The sequence below is a fragment of the Cornus florida genome, unplaced genomic scaffold, assembly GCF_030987335.1.
Source record: "Cornus florida cultivar Cherokee Brave unplaced genomic scaffold, ASM3098733v1 CherokeeBrave_3.0.0_Hap2_Chr11, whole genome shotgun sequence".
Classification (NCBI taxonomy): Eukaryota; Viridiplantae; Streptophyta; class Magnoliopsida; order Cornales; family Cornaceae; genus Cornus; species Cornus florida.
In genome coordinates, this window is record NW_026775581.1 from 73,827,813 (window position 1) to 73,852,611 (window position 24,799).

General features: G+C 37.0%; 1 protein-coding gene across 3 annotated transcripts in view; it reads right to left on the bottom strand.

Moving 5' to 3' along the window:
• Nucleotides 1-17,538, bottom strand: part of LOC132287013 (uncharacterized) — a 35,272-nt gene extending 17,734 nt beyond the window's left edge. Inside the window, exons 1-4 of one of the 3 annotated variants that reach the window (XM_059789473.1) lie at nucleotides 17,352-17,538; nucleotides 17,017-17,064; nucleotides 2,902-2,950; nucleotides 2,741-2,789 (exon numbers count right to left, since the gene is read on the bottom strand). In XM_059789473.1, the coding sequence (XP_059645456.1) occupies nucleotides 2,741-2,789; nucleotides 2,902-2,950; nucleotides 17,017-17,028 (110 nt within the window). In that variant the 5' untranslated portion in view covers nucleotides 17,029-17,064; nucleotides 17,352-17,538. Of the gene's footprint in view, nucleotides 1-2,740; nucleotides 2,790-2,901; nucleotides 2,951-17,016; nucleotides 17,119-17,351 lie in introns of all 3 variants that reach the window. The other 2 variants (XM_059789472.1, XM_059789474.1) reach the window with 2 other exon arrangements.
• Nucleotides 17,539-24,799: the final 7,261 nt, after the last annotated feature.

Here is a 24,799-nt window from a genome sequence, read left to right on the forward strand (position 1 = left end):
ACGTTACCTCGTCAAGGAAACAAGGAACTAGTTAAAGGAGAGAAGTAGAATAGTTCGCTGTTTCTTTTTTTTTTTTTGGATAAATAAAAGGTATTAGAAAACGTTCAAAAGGGGAACGCATCCCAAGAGCTATACAAGGCCGAAGCCAAAGAGGGAGTCATATGGACCCAAAGAACCCAAATATCCACGATTTCATCTAAAGATAAACAATTTCTCCCCATCACCCAACTAACAAGAGAACTAATAATAGAAAATTTCAGCGTCCCAATGAAGGATTCCTCCCCATCAAGAGATCTTCTATTCTGCGCTTTCCAAACACACCACCAAACACAAAAGGGGGTCGCCCTCCAAAAATCATGAGCATGGGCCCCACACTGTAGCCCCTCCCAACGTCAATCAAATCCCTTGGGGACCGAGGCATAACGCACTGAATGCTAAACAGACCAAAGATAAGACTCCAGCAATCGTGAGCCATGGCGCAATGCAGAAGAAGGTGATCCACGGACTCTCCATCAAATAATTTTTACACAGACAACACCAGTTGACTGTGAGAATAGTTCAGTGTTCATTCATGATTCAACACTGTCCGAGGCTAGAGAGAGAGGTCCAGGACCAGAAGATAAATTGCTATTACGAAATCAACAGCTACATAGGATGGAAGTCTACAAAAGTAGCTAATGAGACCTAGAAACCACTTTTAGGAAGTAACTGAATCACATGTGCCTGCGCAAAATGAAAAGGACCATCTCGGAAGAGCTTATGTGAATATCATGTTTTTGCCAGTATTTCACGCCGTTGGACTGCAGGAAGACTGCTTCCACCAATACATTAGCATCCAGGGTTCGATAGACACAAGCGATGCATCTTCAGAATAATAACATTTCATGTGAAGGTTAGAAATATCATAGCACTAATAGGTTTCATTCTATTGCGGGAGAGAAACCTTACCAGCTACTTCTAAGAAAGACATAGATACTGATTCTAACATAGCCACCTTACCGGCAAATAGGTTTCACACCCTCCCCCTACCATCAACTACCGAAGGAGAACAGAGAAATGATAATAACTCAGGAAGTTCGTCTATTCGATGCCATCTCCTTCAACGAGTCTAGTAAAGTGGAGTCTTATTCATTGAGAACCTGTGTTTATGATACCCTAGGTCACACTTCCATGAGGGTTACCACTTCTGTGTACCAAGAACGAATAAGCACAACAAGAAGATCCACCCTCAATTCATAAAGTGAGGTTTAACAATCCACGCTCTGAACATTTCAACATGTAGATTCTACTTCTTCATTCATTCCATTGGCCATTTTCGGCTTTTTTGTGAATTCTCTTGGGAGTGCTCCCCTCTTGAGCACCTTTAAATAAAATCTTACTGATCAAAAATGAATTAATCTTCAATTTATAGTCATTTCATACCACGATATGATGCCATGAGGATTTCAGATCATTGATGGAATTTTAAAGAAGAAGAAACGAAGTGTATAATGCTAACTAAAAATGGCTGGGGAAATGAGGGGTTTTTTCCTTTCGACGAATGAAAAAAAAATGACATGGATGGTGATTAAATAAAATCGTAGTTTTCTAGGAATTTCACCGAATCGCACATTCGCACCTAATATACTTTAGCTTAACCCCTAAAGTTTGGTTGCATCATACATCACAATCTTCAACATTCTAAATGAACACCCTTGAATTAATAAAGCACATAAATATTTACAAATTGTTGGTTATATTGTTAGTTGTCTCTTATTACTAAGACAAGAATTAGAAAATTTAGAAATTACAATCTTTGAATTGTAAGACTATACTTGAACTACTAAAGACCATAATGAAAACCCAAGAACAAAATTACACACAATTGAGACCCATACAATACGATTACTACAACCCATGTGCAGCAAATCAATAAATTATCATTATATGAAATAAAGTTCTTAGGACATGCCTTGTGGACCATGGGATGATGGAGTGATATGTGATAATTCTACATTGATCAAGGCATAGATACATACTGACAGCTATTAAATTATTCCTTGTTATAAGAAACACTGTTTTTGGGGGAATGGTTTTCTATATAAATCTGCAGACTAACGAGTAATACCTTTGCTATCTGTGCTAAACTGAATACAGGTTAGCATATTGATAATTAACGAAATTCAGTTTCTTTAAAATCCTCTGACCGCCCACATTATGAGGGAAAACAAGTTGTGTCAATAAACTAAGGCAAACATGGGTATTGCAGAACCAGCACATAGATTTTAAATATGTGAAAAAGATATATAAAAGTTATAACCCTTCCAGGAAACCCTTTTTGTCATTTAGGCATTAATTCTCAAAATTCATACACTCTTCTGACCACCCAGTTTATATAGAAAACTTGTGTCAGAAAACCAATGTTTTGATACGTGACTTATGTCATTAAACCAATGCAACCATGAGTACTACAGAACCAGCACACAAATTTTAAAAAGGTCTGGAAAGAAACTCACACACACACATACATAAATAAGCATTATGACCCTTCTGGGAAATCCTTCTACATGAAAGTTTCACATTCTACAGTCATTTAAGCATGAATGCTTAAAACTTTACACTTCAATGGCTTAAGAAGCACAAAAATAAAATAAAATAAAATAAAAATAGAAAAAGGTTCCAGAAGGGTTCCTAGAGACTCCACAGAACATGTGATGTAGCTACACCGAGAAATACGCATTAGTAGTTTCCAAAAGTGTACCTGGAAAGACGCTCTGTTAATTCTCCATGCCTTTTGAGTACATTTGAAACTGCTAGGAAAAAAAGCAACTTCATTTCTCTTGAACATCGCAAGGATGAAGAAAGGAAAAACAAGTTTGATCTAAAAATGAGAAAAGATATAAGAAAAAACTAAAAAAGTACATCTAGCCCGTGTAGTCTCCAATCGTGCATCCTCCTCCTGTATAAAATTCTGTCACACAAAAAGGTATATTAATTACAATCATGGAAAAAAGAAAGAAATGAAATTAAAAAAAATTAGCCATGATAAGGTTATAACAGATATAGTACTTATTTTTCTTTGATAAGTAAAAATTTCATTAGAAAGCACTCAAAAGGGGAGCAGAACGCGCCCTAATACAACTGCACAAAAGGCAAACAAAGGGCCCACTAAGCTCGCAAACTATCCACAAAATCTACAAATTCCTCTTTAAATTTACAACACCACCCTTTGACACACAAAATATAGAGAACTCAAGATGGAGTATTTTAACACCCAAATAGAGCCTCATCCCCATCAAAGGATCTCCAATTTCTCTCACACCACAAACCCCACCCCAAGCATAGGGAGCTACCATTCAGGTATCTCGGACTTAACTGCCAACTATACAACCTCTCCAAGCCTCAAGCATACCCATTTTGGAATCCGGCATAACCCAATAAATAGCACAAATAGCAAAACGCACAGCCCAAACATCCCTAGCCATAGGCAAATGCGAAAAGAGATGATTCACTGACTCCTCATCCCTTTTGCAGATAACAACACTAGTACACAACAATCCGATCCCTCGTCCTCAGATTACCAATAATTAAAATCCCCCTGAAAACTACCTTCTCACCTTTAGAGGAGTTTTGGTGCACCACATTGCCTTCCAAGGGAAAGAGGGCCCCCGAGCATCCAAAAGACTCTAATATAATGATGGCACCTCAAAACCCCAATGACTGGAACCCACTCAATACCACTCATCAAACCCCTCCCATCCACATTCTTTTGATAAAGTAAAGCGACAAACTCGAAAATATCCTCCAACTCCTAATCTGCACATATCAAGTCACCCTCCCATTATCAAGACGATGAAAGTAATTTGTTTATCCACTGCAATCCTAAATAACCTCAAGAAAGTGTATGCAAGTGATCTATCCCCACACCAAGAGCCCTCCCAAAACCAAATATGCATCCCACTCCTCACCTTGAACCAAACAAGCTTCAAAAATTCGTTCCAGCGCTTCCAAATGAATTCTCAAAATTCAATCCTCGCTGAATAACTCACCACCTACTCCGTCCACCCCTAACCTCCCCAACTTTACTCTTTACAACCCTCCTCCATAAACTGTTCCTCTCTACCCCAAACTGCCCAAGCCATTTAGCCAACAAAGCTTTATTAAACAAATCAATCCTCCTATCACCCAAACCACCTAGCCGGATACGGCAGCACGCATTCTCCCAATTCATTGGATAGAACTTAAATTCATTCCTCATGCCACCCCACAAAAAATTTTCTTTGCAGTTTCTCAATCCTTTTCATAACAGAGGAGGAATTTGAAACGGTGAAAGAAAACAAATTGGAAGACTTGAAAGGGTACTCTTAATTAGAGTTATGTGGCCTCTTTTTTTTTTTTTTTTTTTGATAAGTAAAAATGAATTAGAAGGCGTTCAAAAGAGGAACGCATCCCAAGAGCTGTACAAGGACCACGAACAAGGACCAAAAAAGCCTAGGGATCCAAAGACCCCAAAAACTCCTCAACGAAAGAACAATCTCTCCCCATGCCCTAACTAAAAAGAAAACAAATAATAAAATACTTAAGAGCCCCAATGGCTAATTCCTCCCCAGCAAAGGATCTTCTATTACGCTCTTTCCATAGACAGCACCAAATGCATAGGGAAGTCGCCCTCCAAAAGTCACAAACTCAAGCCCCCACCATCTGTCCCCTCCAAATATCGATAAGACCTCGTGAGGTCCGAGGCATAACCCACTGAACGCCAAAAAGACCCAACATAAGACTCCAACAGTCATAGGCCACTGGGCAGTGCAAAAGAAGGTGGTCCACAGACTCTCCATCGGTCATACACAGACAACACCGATTAACAATGACCTGTCTCCTCTTCCTCAAATTGTCCAGAATCAGGATCTTGCCCCAAGCAGCAGTCCAAGCAAAAAAAGCGACCCTAAGAGGAGCCTTCGAATGCCAAACCGTTTTCCATGGATAAGAGGGAGACTGAAAACTGGAAAGACAGAAGAAGAAAGAACGGACCTGGAAAGTCCCCAGCGAAGAAGGCACCCAAGTCAAAAGGTCCGCCCCCGTGCCTTCCACCTCCTGACGATACAAAAGATCCAAAAAAGCAGTGACATCATCCAGCTCCCAATTCTGGAAAGCTCGCCGGAACCGAATATCCCAAGAAAACCTACCGCTATCAAGGCGATAGCAGTCAGCAACCAAAGCATGGCAATCCACAGCAATCCTGAACAACCTTGGAAACTGTTGACACAAAGGACGTTCCTCGCACCAAGGATCCTCCCAAAATTGTACACTCCGCCCTTCTCGAACTCTGAATCTAATATGCTTAGAAAACTCATCCCAACCCTTCCCAATAGATTGCCACACACCAAAGCCAATAGCAGATCTAGCCTGTCTAGCAGACCAACCCCCTCTATCCTCCCCAAACCTGCAAGCAACGATCTCCCTCCAAAGTCTATGTCTTTCACTGCCAAACCTCCATAAGCCATTTGCCAAGAAGGGCCCTATTGAAAGGGACCAACCTCCGAATCCCAAGGCCTCCTGACTTAAACGGCTTGCAAACCTGCTCCCACCGAACAAGATGATACTTAAACTCCTCCCCCCTACCACCCCAAAGAAAGTTACGTTGAATCATCTCAAGTCTCCTGACAACAGAAGTAGGAATCTGGAACAGGGAGAGGAAATAAGTTGGTAGGCTGGACAAGACACTCTTCACCAGAGTAACTTTTCCTCCCTTCGAGAGATATTGTTTTTTCTATCCAGCCAACCTTCTCTCGAAGTGCTCAATAATTGGATCCCAACAGCCCGCCCTTCTTGAGGAGACCCCCAGGGGCAAACCCAGATAAGAGATAGGGAAGGAACCCATCCAACATCCAAGAACAGCTGCCAGGGAATTCACCTCCTGAACCTCCCCCACAGGGACAAGCACACTCTTGCTCACGTTGATTCTCAAACCAGAAACAACCTGAAAACAGACCAGGACACATCTCAAATATCTCAATTGGGACGCCTCTGCCTCACAAAAAACCAATATATCATCCGCGAACAGCAAGTGAGAAATCTCCAATTAATGAACTGCCTCAGGACCTATCTTGAAACCCCGAAACAACCCCAATGAAACAGCCCTCCTCATCAGCCTACTCATCAGCCTACTAAGAGCCTCCATAACAATAATGAACAAGAAAGGGGAGAGGGGGTCCCCTTGCCTCAAACCACAAGAATTACCAAAAAACCCCGAAGGGGAATATTAACCAGCACCGAGAATCTGACTGACGAAACGCAAGTAACAATCCATTTCCTCCATCTCTCATCGAAACCCATCCTCTCAAGCAAATAGAACAAGAAATTCCAGCAAACATGATCATAGGCTTTCTCAATATCCAGCTTACACAAAACTCCAGGAACACCACTACGAAGCCTAAAATCCACACATTCACTGGCAATAAGAACGGAATCTAGAATCTGTCTGCCTCCAATAAATGCGTTTTGAGACTCTGAAACAACACCTTCCAAAACCCCCCTCAATCTGGAGGCCAAGACTTTAGCGATGAGCTTATACAAACACCCAATCAAACTGATAGGACGAAAGTCCTTAATGTCAGAAGCTCCCCCTTTCTTTGGAATCAAAGCAATAAAAGAAGCATTCAGCGACTTTTCGAACTTCCCAGTGGAATGAAACTCATGGAAAGTGCCCATAATCTCTTGTTTGACCACCTCCCAACTTTCTAGTAGAAAACTCATAGTGAAACCATCCGGGCCTGGAGCTTTATCACCATTACAACTCTTCAAAGCCATCAGGACCTCCTCCTCCGTAAACGATCTCTCCAGCCCATCCCTATCCTCCACTGAAATAGAGTCAAAATGAAGACCATCAAGTCTTGGCCTCCAATGGAGAGGCTCAGTATATAACCTCTGATAAAAAGAAACAATCCCCGTTCGCACCTCCTCATCGGAAGTCAACAGCGAACCATCCACCCGAATCTAACCAATATGATTGCCCCTCCCATGTGCATTAGCCGTTCGATGAAAAAACTTAGTATCTTTGAGCCACAAAGCCCGAGATTTCTGTCTCCACGAGATCTCCTCCATCACCGCAATCTCAGCACATTCAGCCTGACAAGCTGCTCTCCAAGACCGTTGAGAGTCGTCAAGACCTCCCGCCGCATCCAAACGATCAAACTCTGCAATATCAGCGAGGGCCCTATTTTTCCTCCACTCCAGATTGCCGAACACCTCCTTATTCCGGATTTTAATTTTATCTTTCAGAATACGAAGCTTTCCTGCAAGGATAAAACTCGAAGTACCCACCACCATGTCCTCCTCCCACCAAGTCCGCACCAAACCCTGAAAGTCCGCCGCTCTAAGCCACATATTTTCAAATCTGAACGGAGTACGACGAGGGCTCAAATCTCCACAATCCAAAACCAAAGGAATGTGATCCGACGTCACCCTAGCCAACGCAGCCTGAACTGCATCCGGAAACTGCTCATCCCACTCACCGGAGATCAAGAATCTATCTAGGCGTGAAAAAGTAGGCATCTCCCTACCACAAGACCAAGTAAAAGTAGCTCCCTCCAAAGGGAGATCAATAAGTTGATGATCATTGATGAACTCCGAGAAAAGCCTCATAGCCGGAGTCCATGACCCACCTGTAGACCTCTCCATCGGGGATCTAATCACATTAAAGTCACCTGCCACACACCAAGGAAGAGACCACATCTCCTGAACCGCACTAAGCTCCTCCCACAGCATAGGCCTCTCACAATCATCCACCGGCCCGTAGACACCTGAAAAAGCACAAGGAAAGCCATCCTCTTCCAACACAAAGGCACATGACAAAGAGAACATCCCCCTACACACATCTACCTTATCCATCCATCTCCTATCCCACATCAAAAGAATACCTTCGGAAGTCCCAACTGAATCAAGCGCCTCCCACTCAACGAATCTACTACCCCAAAGGCTCTTGACAACTCTGTCAGTCATAGAATCAATCTTCGTTTCTTGGAGAGACACCAAATGAACCCCCCATTTCCTCACCGCCCTCTTCACCACCTTTCTCTTGCCCGGGTCATTGAGGCCACGGACATTCCAGGATAATAGTCGAAGCTTCATGGAAAAACAATAGCGCCCTTCACCCCCTTACCCCTCCCTCCCTTCATAACACCCCCCTTCACCTTCTCCTCCACAAAAGCCCCATCAAAATTCACATCACAACAGAGATTACGCAGCGCCCTCTCCCCTTTCCAAGAGGGTTGAGTCTTCTTTCTCCTCCTCCTAGAAAACTGAATCATCTTCCCTTCTTTCCCCTCCGCCGTAGCTTGAAGAATAGCTAAAGCCTTCTCCCGGTTGCCATTGCAAGAAACACCCAGCAAATCACTTGTGGGACCAATGTTATTCAAAACCCAGTCCTTGCCAAGTTCATCACACTCCTCCCTAACAAGATCAATGGCCACCCCCTCCGGATGAACAACTGCCAAAGGGTTAACCAAACCCAAATCCGAAAAGCTGTCCTCCTCCCACAAAACCATATCTAAGGACCAACTCTGATCCTCCCAGTTCTTATTAGCCTCCCCATTTTTGCTCTCCTCAATCACATCCGCACAGGTCTCCCATTCAGCACCACTATCCACCACACTATCATGAGAAAGGGATGTTGAATCACACGAAGGCACATCAGTCAGGCGTCTATGATTCTGTAACTCCTTCACCAACAGAGAGGCTGATTCCTCATTAAGAACAATACGGATATCCTTTCCCACGCAAACAGTCATCAAGTCAGGCTCACAAACTGATTGTCATGGCACCAATTCATCCCCCTTAAGGAGACACAAATCCAGCTGAGGCTTGACCAAACCCCCCATGTCACATCCAGACTTAACCCTCTGATGAGAAGAAGAGGAAAGTTCCGAGCAAGAATCCTCCGGCCCTTCGCTAGCACAATCTGAACCCCCATCCACAACCAAACCGACCGTCCCATCCCTTTCTAACGGTCCAAAAGACTCACACCCCATAGCAGCCGTAACAACAGTCTCATTTCCCACCTCAGCCACTGGTGAGAGCCTCCGTGACAAACCAGCAAATTCATTCCCCACCTCCTTCCTCCTCAACCCACAAGAATGAGAGGAGAGAGAAGACTGAGAAAAGGAAGAATTACGAGAGCAAGAAGGGGGGGGGGGGGGGGGGGGGGGGGGTTTACTCGGTTCAGGAGTGTAGTGGGCGACCCATTTTGCTTATCCTTTCTAGTCCATCTTCTCCAGGGTGGCACAGCTGCGAGTCTCGTCCTCACAAGAAGGGCATGAGTGGAGCAAACCAAATCTGTTTCCAGATAACAATTTCTAACAACAAGCACCATGCCTGAAAGTCTTCGTTCGTGGACCAGGACCCTTCATCATCTTCGAACTCACAGAGACCCAATTCTCCTTTTCCACCTGATTCCAGTGTCTCGCATCATTCTTCGGTTGCTTCGGAGCAACTAAAATGTGAGAATCGCCTCTAGAAGCCGTTATAGAAAATGGCTTAGGCTGCATCCCATTAATTGAAATCGAGAGGCTTCTATTTGGACCCCATGCAACTTCTCTAAAGCTAGAAAAATTGGGCTTAGCAAGAGAAGCCCGAGAAGAAGAGAGAGGCTTAAGATTGGACCTGACCTGTCCATCCCTATTCATGGCCCGCGAACCTTCAAGCCCAGATCCATAAGAAGATGAGCACCCAACCGAATTGGGCCTAAAATGCCCAACCCTGCCATCAGCCTTCAAGGCACCCTTCACAAGCCCACGTTGGTTAAGCCCTTTCCAACTAGATCCGTCAAGAGAGGAATTTAAATTCCCGACCACCTCACGTGCCAAGGCATGTGCACCCTTAGCTGGATTCTACTCACAACGGGGGGGAAACATCCTCCAACCACGTGTCCCACTTACCAGGTGTTCCTTTCTACTCGTCTCCAGCGCGTGGAAATGCACTCGTCCCTGTCCCTGAATCCGGCGACTTTGTAGAGTCTTCCTAGGAATCACCGGTTCACGCCCACCACCGAAAGCTGATCTGTGAGACGAAAGAGCCCCTTTAGTCGTCACCTCCGAAGAATTGGAAATACCAGATCTAGCACGAAACTTAGAGATCGGCTCAATAGAAGGGGCGATTTCCTCTGTGAGAGAGATGCGAAAAGCTCGCTGACTATCCTCCACGATAATAGACTCCGGAATCACACCACCTTTTAATCTATTCTATGGTGAAGCATTCGAAGCATAACTGCACAATCACATGATCTTTGACGAGAGATAGGAGACGAAAGGAAGCCTTCTATTGTTGAGGCTCTGTTACTTCTTCCAACTTGCAAGGCTCCTCTCAAACCACTCCACAACTGGATCCCAAGAAGACAGCCTCCTGAAGCCCCAAGCCCCCATGGGCAGGCCCAAATAAGTCAAAAGAAAGGCCCCAACAATCCCAGAATTTAAGCCAAGAAAGCAATCCCACCTACCTCCCCTACCGGAACCTCTAATTTGTCAAAGTTACACTCAATATATTCAGTTTTACTTCAACTTAAAGTTACACTCAATATATTCAGTTTTATTTCAACTTATCTTAAACCCTTTTAGTTCTAAAGCTTCTCTCCAAACCTCTAATTTGTCATTAACTCCTCCTCTAGTCTCATCAACTAAAACAATATCATCGGCAAATAACATACAGCACAAAATCTCATCTTGGAGGTGTCTTGTCAACTCATCCATAACCAAGGTAAAAAGGTATGGACTTAAAACTGACCCTTGGTATATGCCTACAGTAATTGAGAATTCACTTGTTTCCCCTACAAGCGTTCTAACTATAGTAACACGACCATCATACATGTCCTTTATTGTGTAAATGTATCCCTTTGTGACTCCTTTCTTTTCTAAAACCCTCCATATTAGGTCTCTAGGTACTCTATGCTTTCTCCAAATAAAAAAATATAAAAAAAAAACAATATGGAGATCTCTCTTCTTCTCTAGCTGTCTTTCCATTAGTCTCCTTAATAAGTAAACCTGCCAACCCTAAAACCACTAATATATTCCAATGCTTCAGCTCTACTTATCAATCTGCTAAACGCCTCCATCACAATGATAAACAAAACCGAATAACTATTTCTTTTTCTTTTTTTTAAATAAAATGCAATAACCAAATGACTATTTCACAGTGGAAATGCATAACAGAATCCTGTTGGGGACTCATTCACCTGACTATTTCACAGTGGAAATGCATAACCGAATCCACCTCCTCCACATCAAAAAGTTCAAATTCACAAAGTCATATACCTTCTCGATATCCAAAAATGACTATTTCACAGTGGAAATGCATAACCGAATCCACCTCCTCCACATCAAAAAGTTCAAATTCACAAAGTCATATATACCTTCTCGATATCCAATTCGCATACTATCCCCCATTAACCCACTACTGATCCCAAATCCACACACTCACTAGCAATTAGCACTGATTCCAGCAATTTGAGACTTTGATATCACACCGTCTATAAAGCACGGACACTCCTCCCAGGGGCCCCATATCAGTGTCGGATACTTTTCGGACATCGACACCCGTGTCCGAGGCTCAAACACGTATCCGACACTTCTGTAAAGTCTCCAAATATTATTTTTTATTGGACACGCGTGTCCGAGTCTCTGACACACGGTCCGACACTTTTGTGAGACAAAATTTATTTTCTCTCACTCCTCTCAGTCTCTCCTCTTCTTCAATTATCTCTCTTCATGAACAAGATATATATATATATATATATATATATATTCAAGTTACATAAACAAAACTTTGTGAAAGACTGAAAGTATATATGTTTATTCATATACATATTTAGTTCATTATAGCTATGTCTCTTCTGCACATCTTCGTTTGGAATTTGGATCAACTTTATTTTTCATTTATTTTCTGTTTTGTCTTGTCTATATTTTTCTTATAACAGAGATGAAATTATTGAAATTGATTCTGTTCTTTATTGTTGTTTTATTTATCTGTACAAGATTCTAGTAATTATATTTTGAATATATAATTATATATATATATATATATATATATAATTTTATAGGCGTATCTCCGCCATGTCTGTGTCCCATAGTTGTTAAAGGCTCAAGGCGCACAAAAGCGCAAATGCCTCCTGGAGCCTGAGGCGCAAGGCGAGGCGCAAGGCGAGGCGCGCGCCCGACTGAAGCAAGGCGCACGTTGAAAAAAAAAAAAACAAAACCCACCCAATAAAGTATTAAAGATGCAATAGTATATATAAAGATGTAAAAGTCAACTAAATGAATTACTTAAGTTAAATATTCAACATAAAATGCCAAAACCAAGTAAAGTCCAATTCAAAGTGTCTACTTGCATTAATCTTATTGTGCCCAAAATCATAATGTTACTGCATTTTGCTGTCATTATTACCAAGTAAAGTCCAATTATAAAGATGCCAAAACCAAGTAAAGTCCAATTATAATGTTACTGCATTTTGCTGTCATTATTACCAATTCAAAGTGTCTACTTGCATTAATCTTATTGTGCCCAAAATCATGCAGAAGGTTATGTATGATGGAGAAAGATCAAATTTTGTCTTCACCTTAAAGTCCAACATCTTTCTGATACCCACATGCACAAAATTGTATATACAAAACGCAAACAACGATCTTTTTATTGCCACGTAGTATGAAATAAAGAACAATAGTTATAGTACATAACAAACACAGATAACTGAAAAAAAAAAAAAAAAAAAAAAACCCGACCACCTTAAATAACAACTCCAACTCTACAAACAAACTAAACTCTTTCAAATAAAAAGAAGAGCTGTAGACAGTCTAGAGTCCAGACTCGAGAAAAAAAATAAAATAATAAAATAAAGATAAATAAAAAAATAAAAAGAAGAAAAATAAAATAAAAAATCTGCCAAACTCGACTCGGCCGAGAGAGAGAAGAAAAGAAGAAGAAGAAAAGAAAAAGAAGAAAAGAAGAAATAAAATATCTGCAGAGTCGCAGAAGAGAAGAGAAGAAGCAAATCTGAGAAGAGGACGAGAGAAGAAGGAGAGAAGAAGAAGAGAGAGAAGGAGAAGTTAGAGAACTTACCGGCAGAGTCGCAGACGCAGATCCGACACAAATCCGGCAGATCTGACTTCCGAGACCGAGAGTCCAAGTCGTCGCTGCCTCTGTTGAGTCTGTCTTCTTTCCTTTGCTTTTTGTTCTCTTTTCTTTTTTTTGTTTTTTATGTTGTAACAATGTAACTTGTAGGTTTTCTATTCAATTAACTAATAATATAATATAAATAATGATAATATAACAATACATAAAAAAAATAAACAAACAGAACTAAACCAATAAAAAAAATTGCATTTTGCAAGCAGGCGCGCCTTTGGGACCTGGCGCCTGTTTGGTAAAGGCGCACGCCTTCTTTACTCCCTGCGCCTTAAGTCACTAAAGGCGCTGAGATGGCGCCTAGAGGCGCCTTGCGCCTCAGGCGCGCGCCTTCGGCGCCTTTAACAACTATGCTGTGTCCTATTTTTTTGAAATTTGTCGTGTCGCTGTATCCGTGTCGTGTCGTACCCATGTCCCGTATCCGTATCCGTGCTTCATAGCACACCGTTAATAACTTTTCTTAACCACAAGGCAATGACTTTAGCTATTAGCTTGTACATGCTACTCACCAAACTGACAAGCCTAAAATCCTTGGCTTCTATAACACTACCCTTTTTAAGGATGAGAGCAATGGATTAAGTGTTCATACTCTTCTCAAATTAACCATGCACATGAAAAAAACTAATAGTGTCCATCACTTCTTTCCTAACCACCTCCATATTCTGTTAGAAGAATACCATGGTAAAGCCATTCGGGCACAGGGCCTTATCCCCATTACAATTTTCCAAGGCCATTACCACCTCATCTTCTAAAAATAGTCTTTCCAACTAATCTCTATCTTCTTCTGAAATGCTCTCAAACTTCAAACCATTAAGCAAAGGTCTCCAATGTGAGCTCTCCATATACAACTGTTGATAGAATGAGCAATCCCTCTTCTAATATCCTCCTCCTTACTCAACAAATCACCAGAAGAGCGGAGTGTCGGACTCGGGCTGCATTAGAGAGAAACATAGCTAGGGACGGGAGGAGGGAGACAATAACCAAGCACAATGCATAAAGATAAAACTATAAAATAATAATAAAGTGCATAACGCCATTCACCAATAAAAACAAATGTTAAGCATTTATGATAAAGAAGATATACGAAAATATTTTAATTTCCAGGATTTGCAGAAGAATGCGAGCTAAAATGATTTGCAAATTACATATGTTCTAGGGTTTCCACCTAACTCAAATTACAAGCATAAAAAATAAATTATAATAAAAATGAAATTCATAAAGGCCTCATTCTTTTTGGCATTATTCTGAAAGGGTTTAAGGGAACACATTTTTTAAGTCCAAACTTTCCTCTTCTCAATTCCATAAGCTCCAAAATTGTAAGAGAATAAAGTAAAGGCTGTGAAATGCTTAAAAAATGGCTGCATTTTCTTAACCATTTTCCTTTCTAGCCTCATTCTTTATGAGAGAAGCGTATCTTTCCAATTACCCAAACCCTTTTCTCATTTGTTACATCTTACCCAAACATCAAAGAAAATTTTTAGTTTGATACATCCCCACTCAAAGCTTTTTTTTAAACTTGGTACCACTCCTTGAATAGATGTTGTACATGAAGGTATCTTCAATTAATTAACATTTCCACTTTATTTCAATGACACATACAGCAGAAAGAATATTTAAAATATTAATTTTCAATTCTTATTGTGTTGGGTAATGCCACGTTCTTCTAAGGAATTGATTCATGCTTGGAGAGGATGTTGTGTGAGTAGGGGTGTACACGATTATTGGAGAACTATCCCACATTGCGTCTGGTAGTGCAACTGGAAGGAGATAAATAGTAGAATGTTCAAAGGGAATGAGTCGTCTACAGTGACGCTGAAACTTGTTTTTATTCGTTCTCTCTTTAGTTATGTGAAGAGGAGTTCTTGCTCCTCTTCTGATGATTTAATTAATTTTTTGGATTCTTTGGGGCCTTAGCCCCCGGTTCCACTAATGTTAAAGGGACGCATTCCCCTTTTGAATGCCTTTTTTAATTCATTATTACTTATCAAAAAAAAAATTATACTAGTTTCAGCTGGCTGTTAGTTGTAGCGCGCATTTGACTAATAACATAGTAACTCGTAGAGAAAAAAGATTGTTTTGCACTCGTCTTTGCTTGAGTAGTTCATTTATCCATTCAAAATTTCCTACAACTTACCATAGGTTTCTGCCAGACTCTTCCAACCAACTATGTTGAATAACTAATATTCATGTTTCTGTTTTTGATAATATGTATATATATGAAAGGACTTATTATAATGCATATACATATATACTATGCATGTTGTGTGCATGTGTTTTCGTGTCATCATTATGAGATCTGATATAGCATTTCAGCATCTGAATCAACTTAGTCACTGTCTCATTATTGGTGCTACCTCTACATTCCTAATATCGTATTTATTCCTCGCTCTATATTTTGTCTTAACTAGGGGAGCCAATATTTGGCACGATATGCTAACATGACTTGAACACAACATGGGATTAGTGGGTTTGAATTTGGCTTATAATCATGTCAACCCCAATAAACACGATAATTAAGCTATGCTGTGTGAGTGCTTGACCTGCCTAACCCGTTTATAACTCGATTACACCCCAATAACTAAACATGTCAAATGAACGTGTCGAGCTCGTGTCTGAAACAATCCTAATAGTATGGAATTTCAATTAAATGTGTCTTGTCATGTCATGTTAGGTCTTGACTGATTATTTTAAACAAATTACACAGGTCATGTTGTATTACCTGTTTAATAGTGTCAACCAATATAGCCATTGTATAATTTCCGCAAGCAAGGCAGTACCATTGTTAACTGGTGTTGCCTATGTAAAACAGAAGGAGAGTGCGTGGACCACATTCTTATGCATTGTCCTGTGGCGTCTGATTATTGGAATCTCATTTTTAGTATATTTGGCGTTCAGTGGGTACTGCCTAAGCACTATATCCAATTTATTAACGCTTGGAGAAGATGCCCTGTTACTAGTCATGCTCGTGATTTTTGGAGGATCGTCCCACACTGTTTCTAGTGGTGCAATTGGAGAGAGAGAAATAACAGAAATTTTGAAGGAAAGGAATCGTCTCTTGCAAAATTAAAATCTCATATCCTTCGTTCTCTTTTCTGTTATGTAAGAGGCAGCGCTTGCTCCTCGATTGATGATTTATTTGATCTATTGGACTCTGTTGGTCCTTAGGTCTTTCGTTTTTGTGTATTAGGGACGCGTTCCCCTTTTGAACACTTTTCTAATATATTTTTACTTATCAAAAAAAAAATAGTGTCAACAAATATAGCAATATACCTATGTCATAATTCGACATGAATACATTGCAGAAACATGAATTGCCACCCTTGGTCTTACCCCAAATCCTACATTCATTCCAACATCCTCATTTCAACTACTCCTTCTACATGAACTCTTGTTTCTTGTTTACAATTACACCAGATTCACCAAAAGGTTGTAGCCTTAGTGGTATTTACTCTACGTCCCCAAAAGTACAGTGAAGGTTCGAGCCCTAGTAGGGGGCAAATGGGTGCGTGAGTTTCTTGCCAATGGAAAAAATATATAATAACAACTTACACCATATTCTTCCATTTACCTTTTAATTTAATGTGCATGCATTGGTAGAATAAAATTTATAAATCCAAGAAGAATAATAGGATTGTGTTCTAACTGTTTTTCAAATATAATTTCACTCACAACTACAAAAGATCCCTAAGGACAGAGAAGAATAATCTCTGCAAGTTTTCCCTTTCCATAGGTTTATTATCTCAGATGAGAGCCCAATACACCACATGTACAGATCAAAACACTAAAGGTAGTGAAAAACCAACTATAAACCATACATTTGACATTTCTTCAAAGAAAAATGAGCATAAGAAGGTTGTCAATCCTTACCACTTCTCCCATTTCTGTGAACGGCCTATCATCAACTTGTTCAAGTTCCTGCACTATTCCATAATGTTGATAATCTTCAGTGCATATATATCAGGCTAAAAACTACATAATCAACAACAACAACGTTATTAAATAACATGACACCAGAAGCAACCTGTTCGGAGTTCCCAAATTAAAGATAACCGTCACTGAACATCATTGATGTACAATTCATATCAACGCATATATGCGCACACAAATATATAGACATACATACATATAAAGAGAGAGAACTATAAAACATCCTCTTCTCACTGCAAAAATTAAGAAATGAAAAGGAATAGTTCTTGTAGTACCAGTTTCAATTAGGGCTATTTGAATTTGAGAGCTTAGAATGATTGATCCAAAGCTTAGAGTTACTGATCCAAGCCTTAGTTGCAGAAAAGTGAGCGTAGAATGAGTCCAGTAGATGCTAGAGCCCTAACCCCAATTTTGTTATTTCGGGAGTTTGAATTTGGGTTTATTCTCTCTCTCTCTCTTAATTTATTCCTATTTTTGGGCTTCACTTTGGTATCTTATTAGTATTTTTTTTTCCTTTTTTTTTTTTTTTTAAGTTTGAAATCTTATTGCATAATGTCTCCAATAAACTTTGGAGTCTTAAGTATCTATCTATTTAATATCTAACATTTTTTTCTTAAAAATATATATATATATAAAAAAAAATTCCATTTTACCAAAATTTAAAATTTGGTCACACGATAGTGCCTTCGGAAGGGTCATGCACTTATGCTAGTACTGAGTATATTTAAAATTGTAGATTTATTTTTTACAAAATTTTAAAATTTACACAATGCAGTTTGACTATGGCCTTCCAGGCCATTATTTGATGGAATGATATAAATTTTAAAAAATTTGAAGACCCTCACAAGTAAAAGTTGGATTAGTTGATTTTGTATGTATTACCATTTTTACCCATATTATAACCAAAAAAATAGGGTAAGTGCAAAAAAATTATGAACTATATCCGAATTTGTAAAGAACCCCTTGAACTATATTTTGTGCATAATACCCCCAAACTATCTCATTCAGTTGCAAAATGCCCCAATGCCAAGACTTTTTTTATTACATGACCATAATACCATTTCTTTTTTAATTACACTTAATTTATTTTTCTTATTGAAATAAATTATGAAAAAAGAACTAATACTATATTGATGACATATTCTCCATTAAATTTGCATAAATTTATCTCTATTTTTTATATTAATTTTTTAAATAAAAATCTTCAGTAGAAAATTTTAAAACAATTTAAGTAATTTTTATTTTTTTTTCATAAATATATTGCATGAAAATGAAGGTATTTTTTATTTAAATAGTTTCTTAATTTTTCATGAATATATTGTATGAAAAAAAAAAAGGTATTTTTTATGATTAAAAAAAAAAAGTTTAAACTGAGTATAAGAAATTTTATTATAAATCGTATATTTTAATTATAAGTTAATCATATTAGAAAATATGATTACAAATCTATTTAATTTTTTCCATTTTTATGATAAATTGATACTAATAATAAAATTAAGGTAAATATTATAATTAATATTTAAATAAAAGAAAATATAATAAAAATAATTTAATAAGAAATGACAAATTTAATAAGAAAGGGTAAAATAGTCTTTTGTGATGATTTTGTCCTTAACTGCAACAAATCAATAGTTCAAGGGGGTAATTTTTAGTTCAATGGGGTTATTTGTAAAAGGGCAATAGTATATGGTTTATGCACTTTATCCTAAAAATAATTCAAATTGACTCTCACCTTCTCTCTTCCCACGAATCACATTCTTCCTCTTTCCCTCCATCTCATCGACCTTCATCATCTATGTGTTCATCCTCACTCAAAGTCCACCTTTTTGCCACTAGCGTTCCAATACAATAAGATGTGTGGGGACAATTTTGCAAAGGCAATTCACTCCAAGGTAGAGGAGTATCTCAAGAATTAATAAGTCAAGGCTCAAATCTCAAAAAATATTTTCTAAAAGCCCATTAGACGAAAACAAATTATCTTTATGAAGGAATTGTTGAATGAACTCGGATCCTCTCACATGTCATTTTATCATTTTGCAACAACTTACATCACTTATATAACTTCACATCATAGAACAAGTACATCATTTATGCACATCTACGTTATTTCACTTATGCAACAACTATTGGAATATATTTTGATAATATTTTTTAATATATATATATATATATATATATATATATATATATATATATATATTAAAGTCTAATTATTTTGATTCATATTCCCAATGAGCGATAAAGTTTTAAATGTGACCTTGGCATGATTTGGGAGTTGAAAGTTAAACCTAAAATTAAACACTTCCTTTGAAGACCTAGCTTGGTTCAAAGTTATGTGGCAACATCTTTATATCATAAAGGAATTGCTCAAGAATTCTTGTGTTAATTTTGTTATAATTTTGAATATATAATTAGGCATTTGATTTTACATTGTGATAGGGTGGTGAAGATTTGGAAGCTTTCGCCTTTACTTTGGAGACGTATACAACTTAGTGTGCCTCTTGCTCTGATTAATGGGATGTTCTATGCTTTAAATGGAAAGTTATTGATCAGCTAGAGAATTTGATAAGAGCACTGCTATTTCACCCGACTTAAAAAAACCTACTTAGTACTAACTCCTTCTTAATGTCCAAGTGTCATGTTATAATTAGTGGAGCCGTTTATAGAAACAAACACGCCTCTTTCCTCTTCGCCCATGCCCCCAAGTCTTCTCATTCCCTATCTCTATGTATACAAATGTTTACATATATATATATATATATATATATATATATATATATATATATATATATTCATATGTATTCCCTCTCTAAACACTCTCTATTTTCATCTTTTTCCAGATGAGTTATGGAGACCTGATTAACCAATGAACCCCAGTTCTTCAATTCTAAATTATTGTTCTTGGTATCTAAAAAAATAAAAAAAAATTCAGATGACGAAAAAGAGAAACGAAATAGATATGCAAACCCTTTTTTTTTGCTTCCTCTTTTTGTTTCTTGGGGTGAAAACTATAGTTGAAGATAATAGCAAAAGACAAAAATTTCATTCCCTGCAACAAAGCCTTTTAATGGAAAACATATTTTATAAAGAGAAGGAATTTTAAGAAAAAATACGTACATATGAGTAACTTGTACACAGAGAAAAGAAATAATAGAAAAAGAAAAGGAAATCAAAAGGAAAGGGTAATTTTGTCTAAAAAAAATGTATTGCATTTAATATGCCATATGAGACTTGGTATTGCGATTAGTGTATTGCCACGTGAAAGTCGATTTTTATCAGTAAGGAAAAGTCGTCAAAAATATAATTTTCCATTTGATAATGATGGCTAATATTAATTGTATGGTACAGATGGAACTCTCGAAATGATTGGATTTTTAAGAAGAACAGGGGGACTGAATTAAATGCAGTGAATCACACTATATATTAATATCAGAGTATTTAGATATAAATTATGGGAGGTGTATAGTGCCATAGAATTCAGAGATAATGTATTGGATAAAATTAGTCAATTTCTTAAGAAGTTCTCTCATATTCAAATGTTGTATACACCAAGGGAAATCGATGAAGTAGTTCATTTGATTGTGTTGCATGCTCTCAAATGCACTTTAAAATTTGATGATTGTGTACCTTTTTGGTTGAATTGAACAGTGGTGAGTGGGTTATAATTTATAATGATTATATGCCTCTTTGGTTGGTTCATATGTCAATAAATGAGATGTTCTTACATTCATTTACACCTCACATTTGGTATATTCTCAATCTGCTTTTTTCCTAAACTCTCAACTGTTCGGTATATGAAAAAAGTCCGGATAAGAGGTAAGGAACACCTAATTTTAGGTTGGACCATTCGAAATTCATTTATCAAATTTATAAAATATATTTTAATTAGTTTTGTATATGAATGAATTTATGAAAATTCATTATGGAACTCGAATTTTCTTAATTTATGTATTTTGATGACTGAACACATTTATGAGACTCGTCTTGAGATATTTATATAAGGATTACACTTTCCTCACTCAAACATGTATCAAGTTCAATCCTAATGCATAATCAAATTTTTTGAACTTAAACTTTAAAAGTTTCTCTCTTATAATTTTCATATTTGTTCTGCCTTCTGAAAAGAGAAGTGTTGCACACAATAGTGTATCGTGTAAATATATTATGGTTAGGTCAAGTCAAGGCTTGGTTGAATTCCAAATATGGAGTTGGCATAATCCCTTAGACCTTGTGGGAGGGTTCGACTATCTTCAAAAAGCGATTATGCACATCCAATCTATAGTCCTGGTTTCTTAAAAGTTATATTTTTGCTATAATTGAGATAAGTCTTTCTCATATACGGCTTACTAGTATTGCTTGGAATTGTCTTACCACAATTAACTTGAGTTGTTGAATAAATGGTGTATAATCTATATATATGGTTGCAAATGTTGAATTCGTTATAATATATTGGAGTATAAAACATTATTATAATGTTTAAACTAGTGGGGTTTGAACAACATGGAAGAAGTAACTTCTCCCATCTCTCATGCAAGGTGAGTAAAAGTCTTTTTACAACCATTTTGACTCATGGTAAACTTGTTCTCCACAATGCTCTATGTATTCCTAAAGAAAGATCTACCATAAAATTTATCATCCTTTGAAATCTTGCATTTCATTATGAATAAGTATTATCAAGGTCAACGATCTACAAAGATGAGGGGCTTTATTGGAAAGTAAGCCTAAATGGAACCTTTCTTCCATGCCCTTATCTGAATAAAGATCAATTGAATTGAGAGAAGAAAGGTGGAATCTACATCACTCAATCTTATTACCTTGAGAAGATTATTAAGAAATTCAATCAGATTGAGAATAAATCAATAGCCGCTCTACATGATTCTAGAATAAAAGGTTAAAAACTACAAGGGTTGCAGTGCAACTCAATTTGAGTATTCTCAAATTATTTTCAATCTTCTGAACTGTATTAGGCCGAACATAGACTTTGCATTTGGAAAGTTCAGCACATACCTTGGTAACCTAAGAATGAAGCATAGATGCTTGAATTGAGTCCTAAGATACTTCAGAGTTACAATACATTATGGGAAGTATTTTTATATGCTTAAAATGATGCATGATGCAACTTGGACTTGGATTTGGACAAGTTAAAGTTAATTCTTCTCGGAGTTTTGCCTAAGATGTGGTGTGTTCTCCTTGAAGTATGAGAAAGAAACACGTATTTATTTATTTATTTATGAAATTTGAATCAATTAATGATCTCAAATAGGTCGAGGGGAATGGAACTAAACCTAAAACTAAACCGTACTCGGTGATACCGAACTTGATGAGTTTTTCATGTTCATAGAAAAACGAACCAAGATCACAGTTGTCGCTAGTACACTATATTATGAAATTTGATAATCTTCATATAGTGTAAGTAGTGTAATGTCTTGTAGTAATTAGAGGTTGAAATTTGATCTCTTAATGGATCTAATGACATATATAATAAATTCACCTAATTGAAGTTGGTCACATTCTATTAGCCTTTTAAGGCAGTATTTGGAGCTCTCAATGAGAAAATGGGATGAAACACATACCTTAAAGTATTATCTATATGCACAACAATATTTTAAAGGAATGTGTGTGTGGTAAGTCCGATTTGTCCATAGGGGTTCGTTAGTTCATGGTTTCGTCCACTAACATTCTTAGGCAAACTTTGATCTTTTGCACTAAGTAAATATTTAAGTCCCCAACACCTTTATTTATGCACACGACTCTCCTAAATGCTTAATTAATGAGATTTATTTTCAAATTATATTTTGAAACAACTGGGGTTTTGTTGGAATATGTTTCAAAATATTTTTATAATATTTTAATATATATATATATGTATATAATTAATACACTTTTAAATGTGTTCATATGTATATGCATGTTTGGATGGTTCATGTAAAGGAGATGTTTTACATTCATTCACACTTGATTTTTGGTATTCTAAATGAATTTATTTGATTTACCTAATTTTAGGATGAATCTTTCTAAATTCATTCATCAAAATTTATAAGATACATTATGATTAATTTGGTACACAAATGAATTTATTCAAATTCATTATTTTGAAACATGAATTTTTAAATTCATGTTTCTGAGGTTTGCACACATTCATGGAGTTTCATTTGAGAGGTCTATATAATGATTACTTTTCTCTCGCCCAATGATACTCATACTTACGTTTTATGAACTTAAAGTTTAAGATTTTTTTATTTTATTTTTTTATTCATTCATTTTTCATATTTGGTCAAATCCTGGACATAGAACTACTATAATCCTTTGCACCTTGTGAGAGGCTGTGGCAATCTTTAAGAAACGAATACGTGCCTTCAAGCCATGGTCTAGGTTTATTACATATTCTATTTCTTTTATGTGTGCAGTGCATGTGATTTTCGTGATTTATCATAATCATTTTTCAACAACTTTTTAATGTATATGTTGTTACACTACTCATATACTAGCGGCACGGGACCAAAGCATAAAATCCCCTCGCCGTGGGAGGCGGGGTTCCGAATTTTATAGTGTAATTAAGGTCATTCTCATGTGGAACCTCAAGAATACATGGTGTAATTAGGGTTATTCTCCATCATCGAATGTAATTAGGACAAAACTTAGGGCTGGTAATGTAATTTATTTAAATTTTTAGTGATTAAGATTTACCTAAAAATTATTCTCATTAACATGACAAAACGTGTTTAAATTATGAGTAATTCATCATATACATAATCTAAGCAGTAATTTAAAATAGAAAATAGTATAATTTTTTTCTAATAGAATTATATAAGAAAAAATAAGTAAGAATTTTAAATAATTAACAAGTGTCCTTATAATTTATGTGCATGTTTATATGTATAGAAACGCATGCAATTGATTCTTCTGAACAAAAATTATTTTTTTAAAAACTTGTTTGAATTTTTTTTATTTAATACATTTATCAATGTCAATAAAAAAAAAGGAAAAACAATATGTGATCCATATGAAATGGATGGCATAGAAGAATTTGTTATTCAAACATATAAGGATTCAATCACGATCCTATAATAAGAACAATAGATCTTTCTCGATCAATCCCATTTCCCTTCATTTTTCAAGAATAATAAAGATTATTTTCATTGAAATTGTTCATTTGGAATTTGGATTCTTCTACTTCAAATTCATTTATTTTATTTTTTATTTTAGTATTTATTCCTCTCATTATTTTTTTTTCTCCATCATTCCTTAAGCCCCATAGGTTTAATATTGTAATTCTTTTTACCAAGCACATTTTTAGCAATTTTTATTCGGCATTAGGTAAATTTTGGTTTGTTAATTGTATAATAAATGTTAAATGTGGTTTTCTAATCATTCAAGGAATAAAAATTGTTATGAAATTAATGATTGATGAATTAATTTTGCAAATCGGAAAAGTCTTTGCTCTCTTAATACTAATTCAAGTATTCATGGGGAAAAAAAAAAATCAAGTATTGAGCGTGAGAGCGGATACCACTTATCTAAATAATGTAATTTGGATAGTTTACTTTTATATGTTGAAAACTTTCAAAATAATAGGATAATAATGTAAAAATAAAATTCAAGCTTAAAAGCTTAACAAAAACGTAAGTGTGTAAAAATAAAATTCAAGCTTAAAAGCTTAACAAAAGCATAAGTGTATTTGTATATTTGTTTGTTCTTTCATGTGAAATTTTGTTCTCACTTC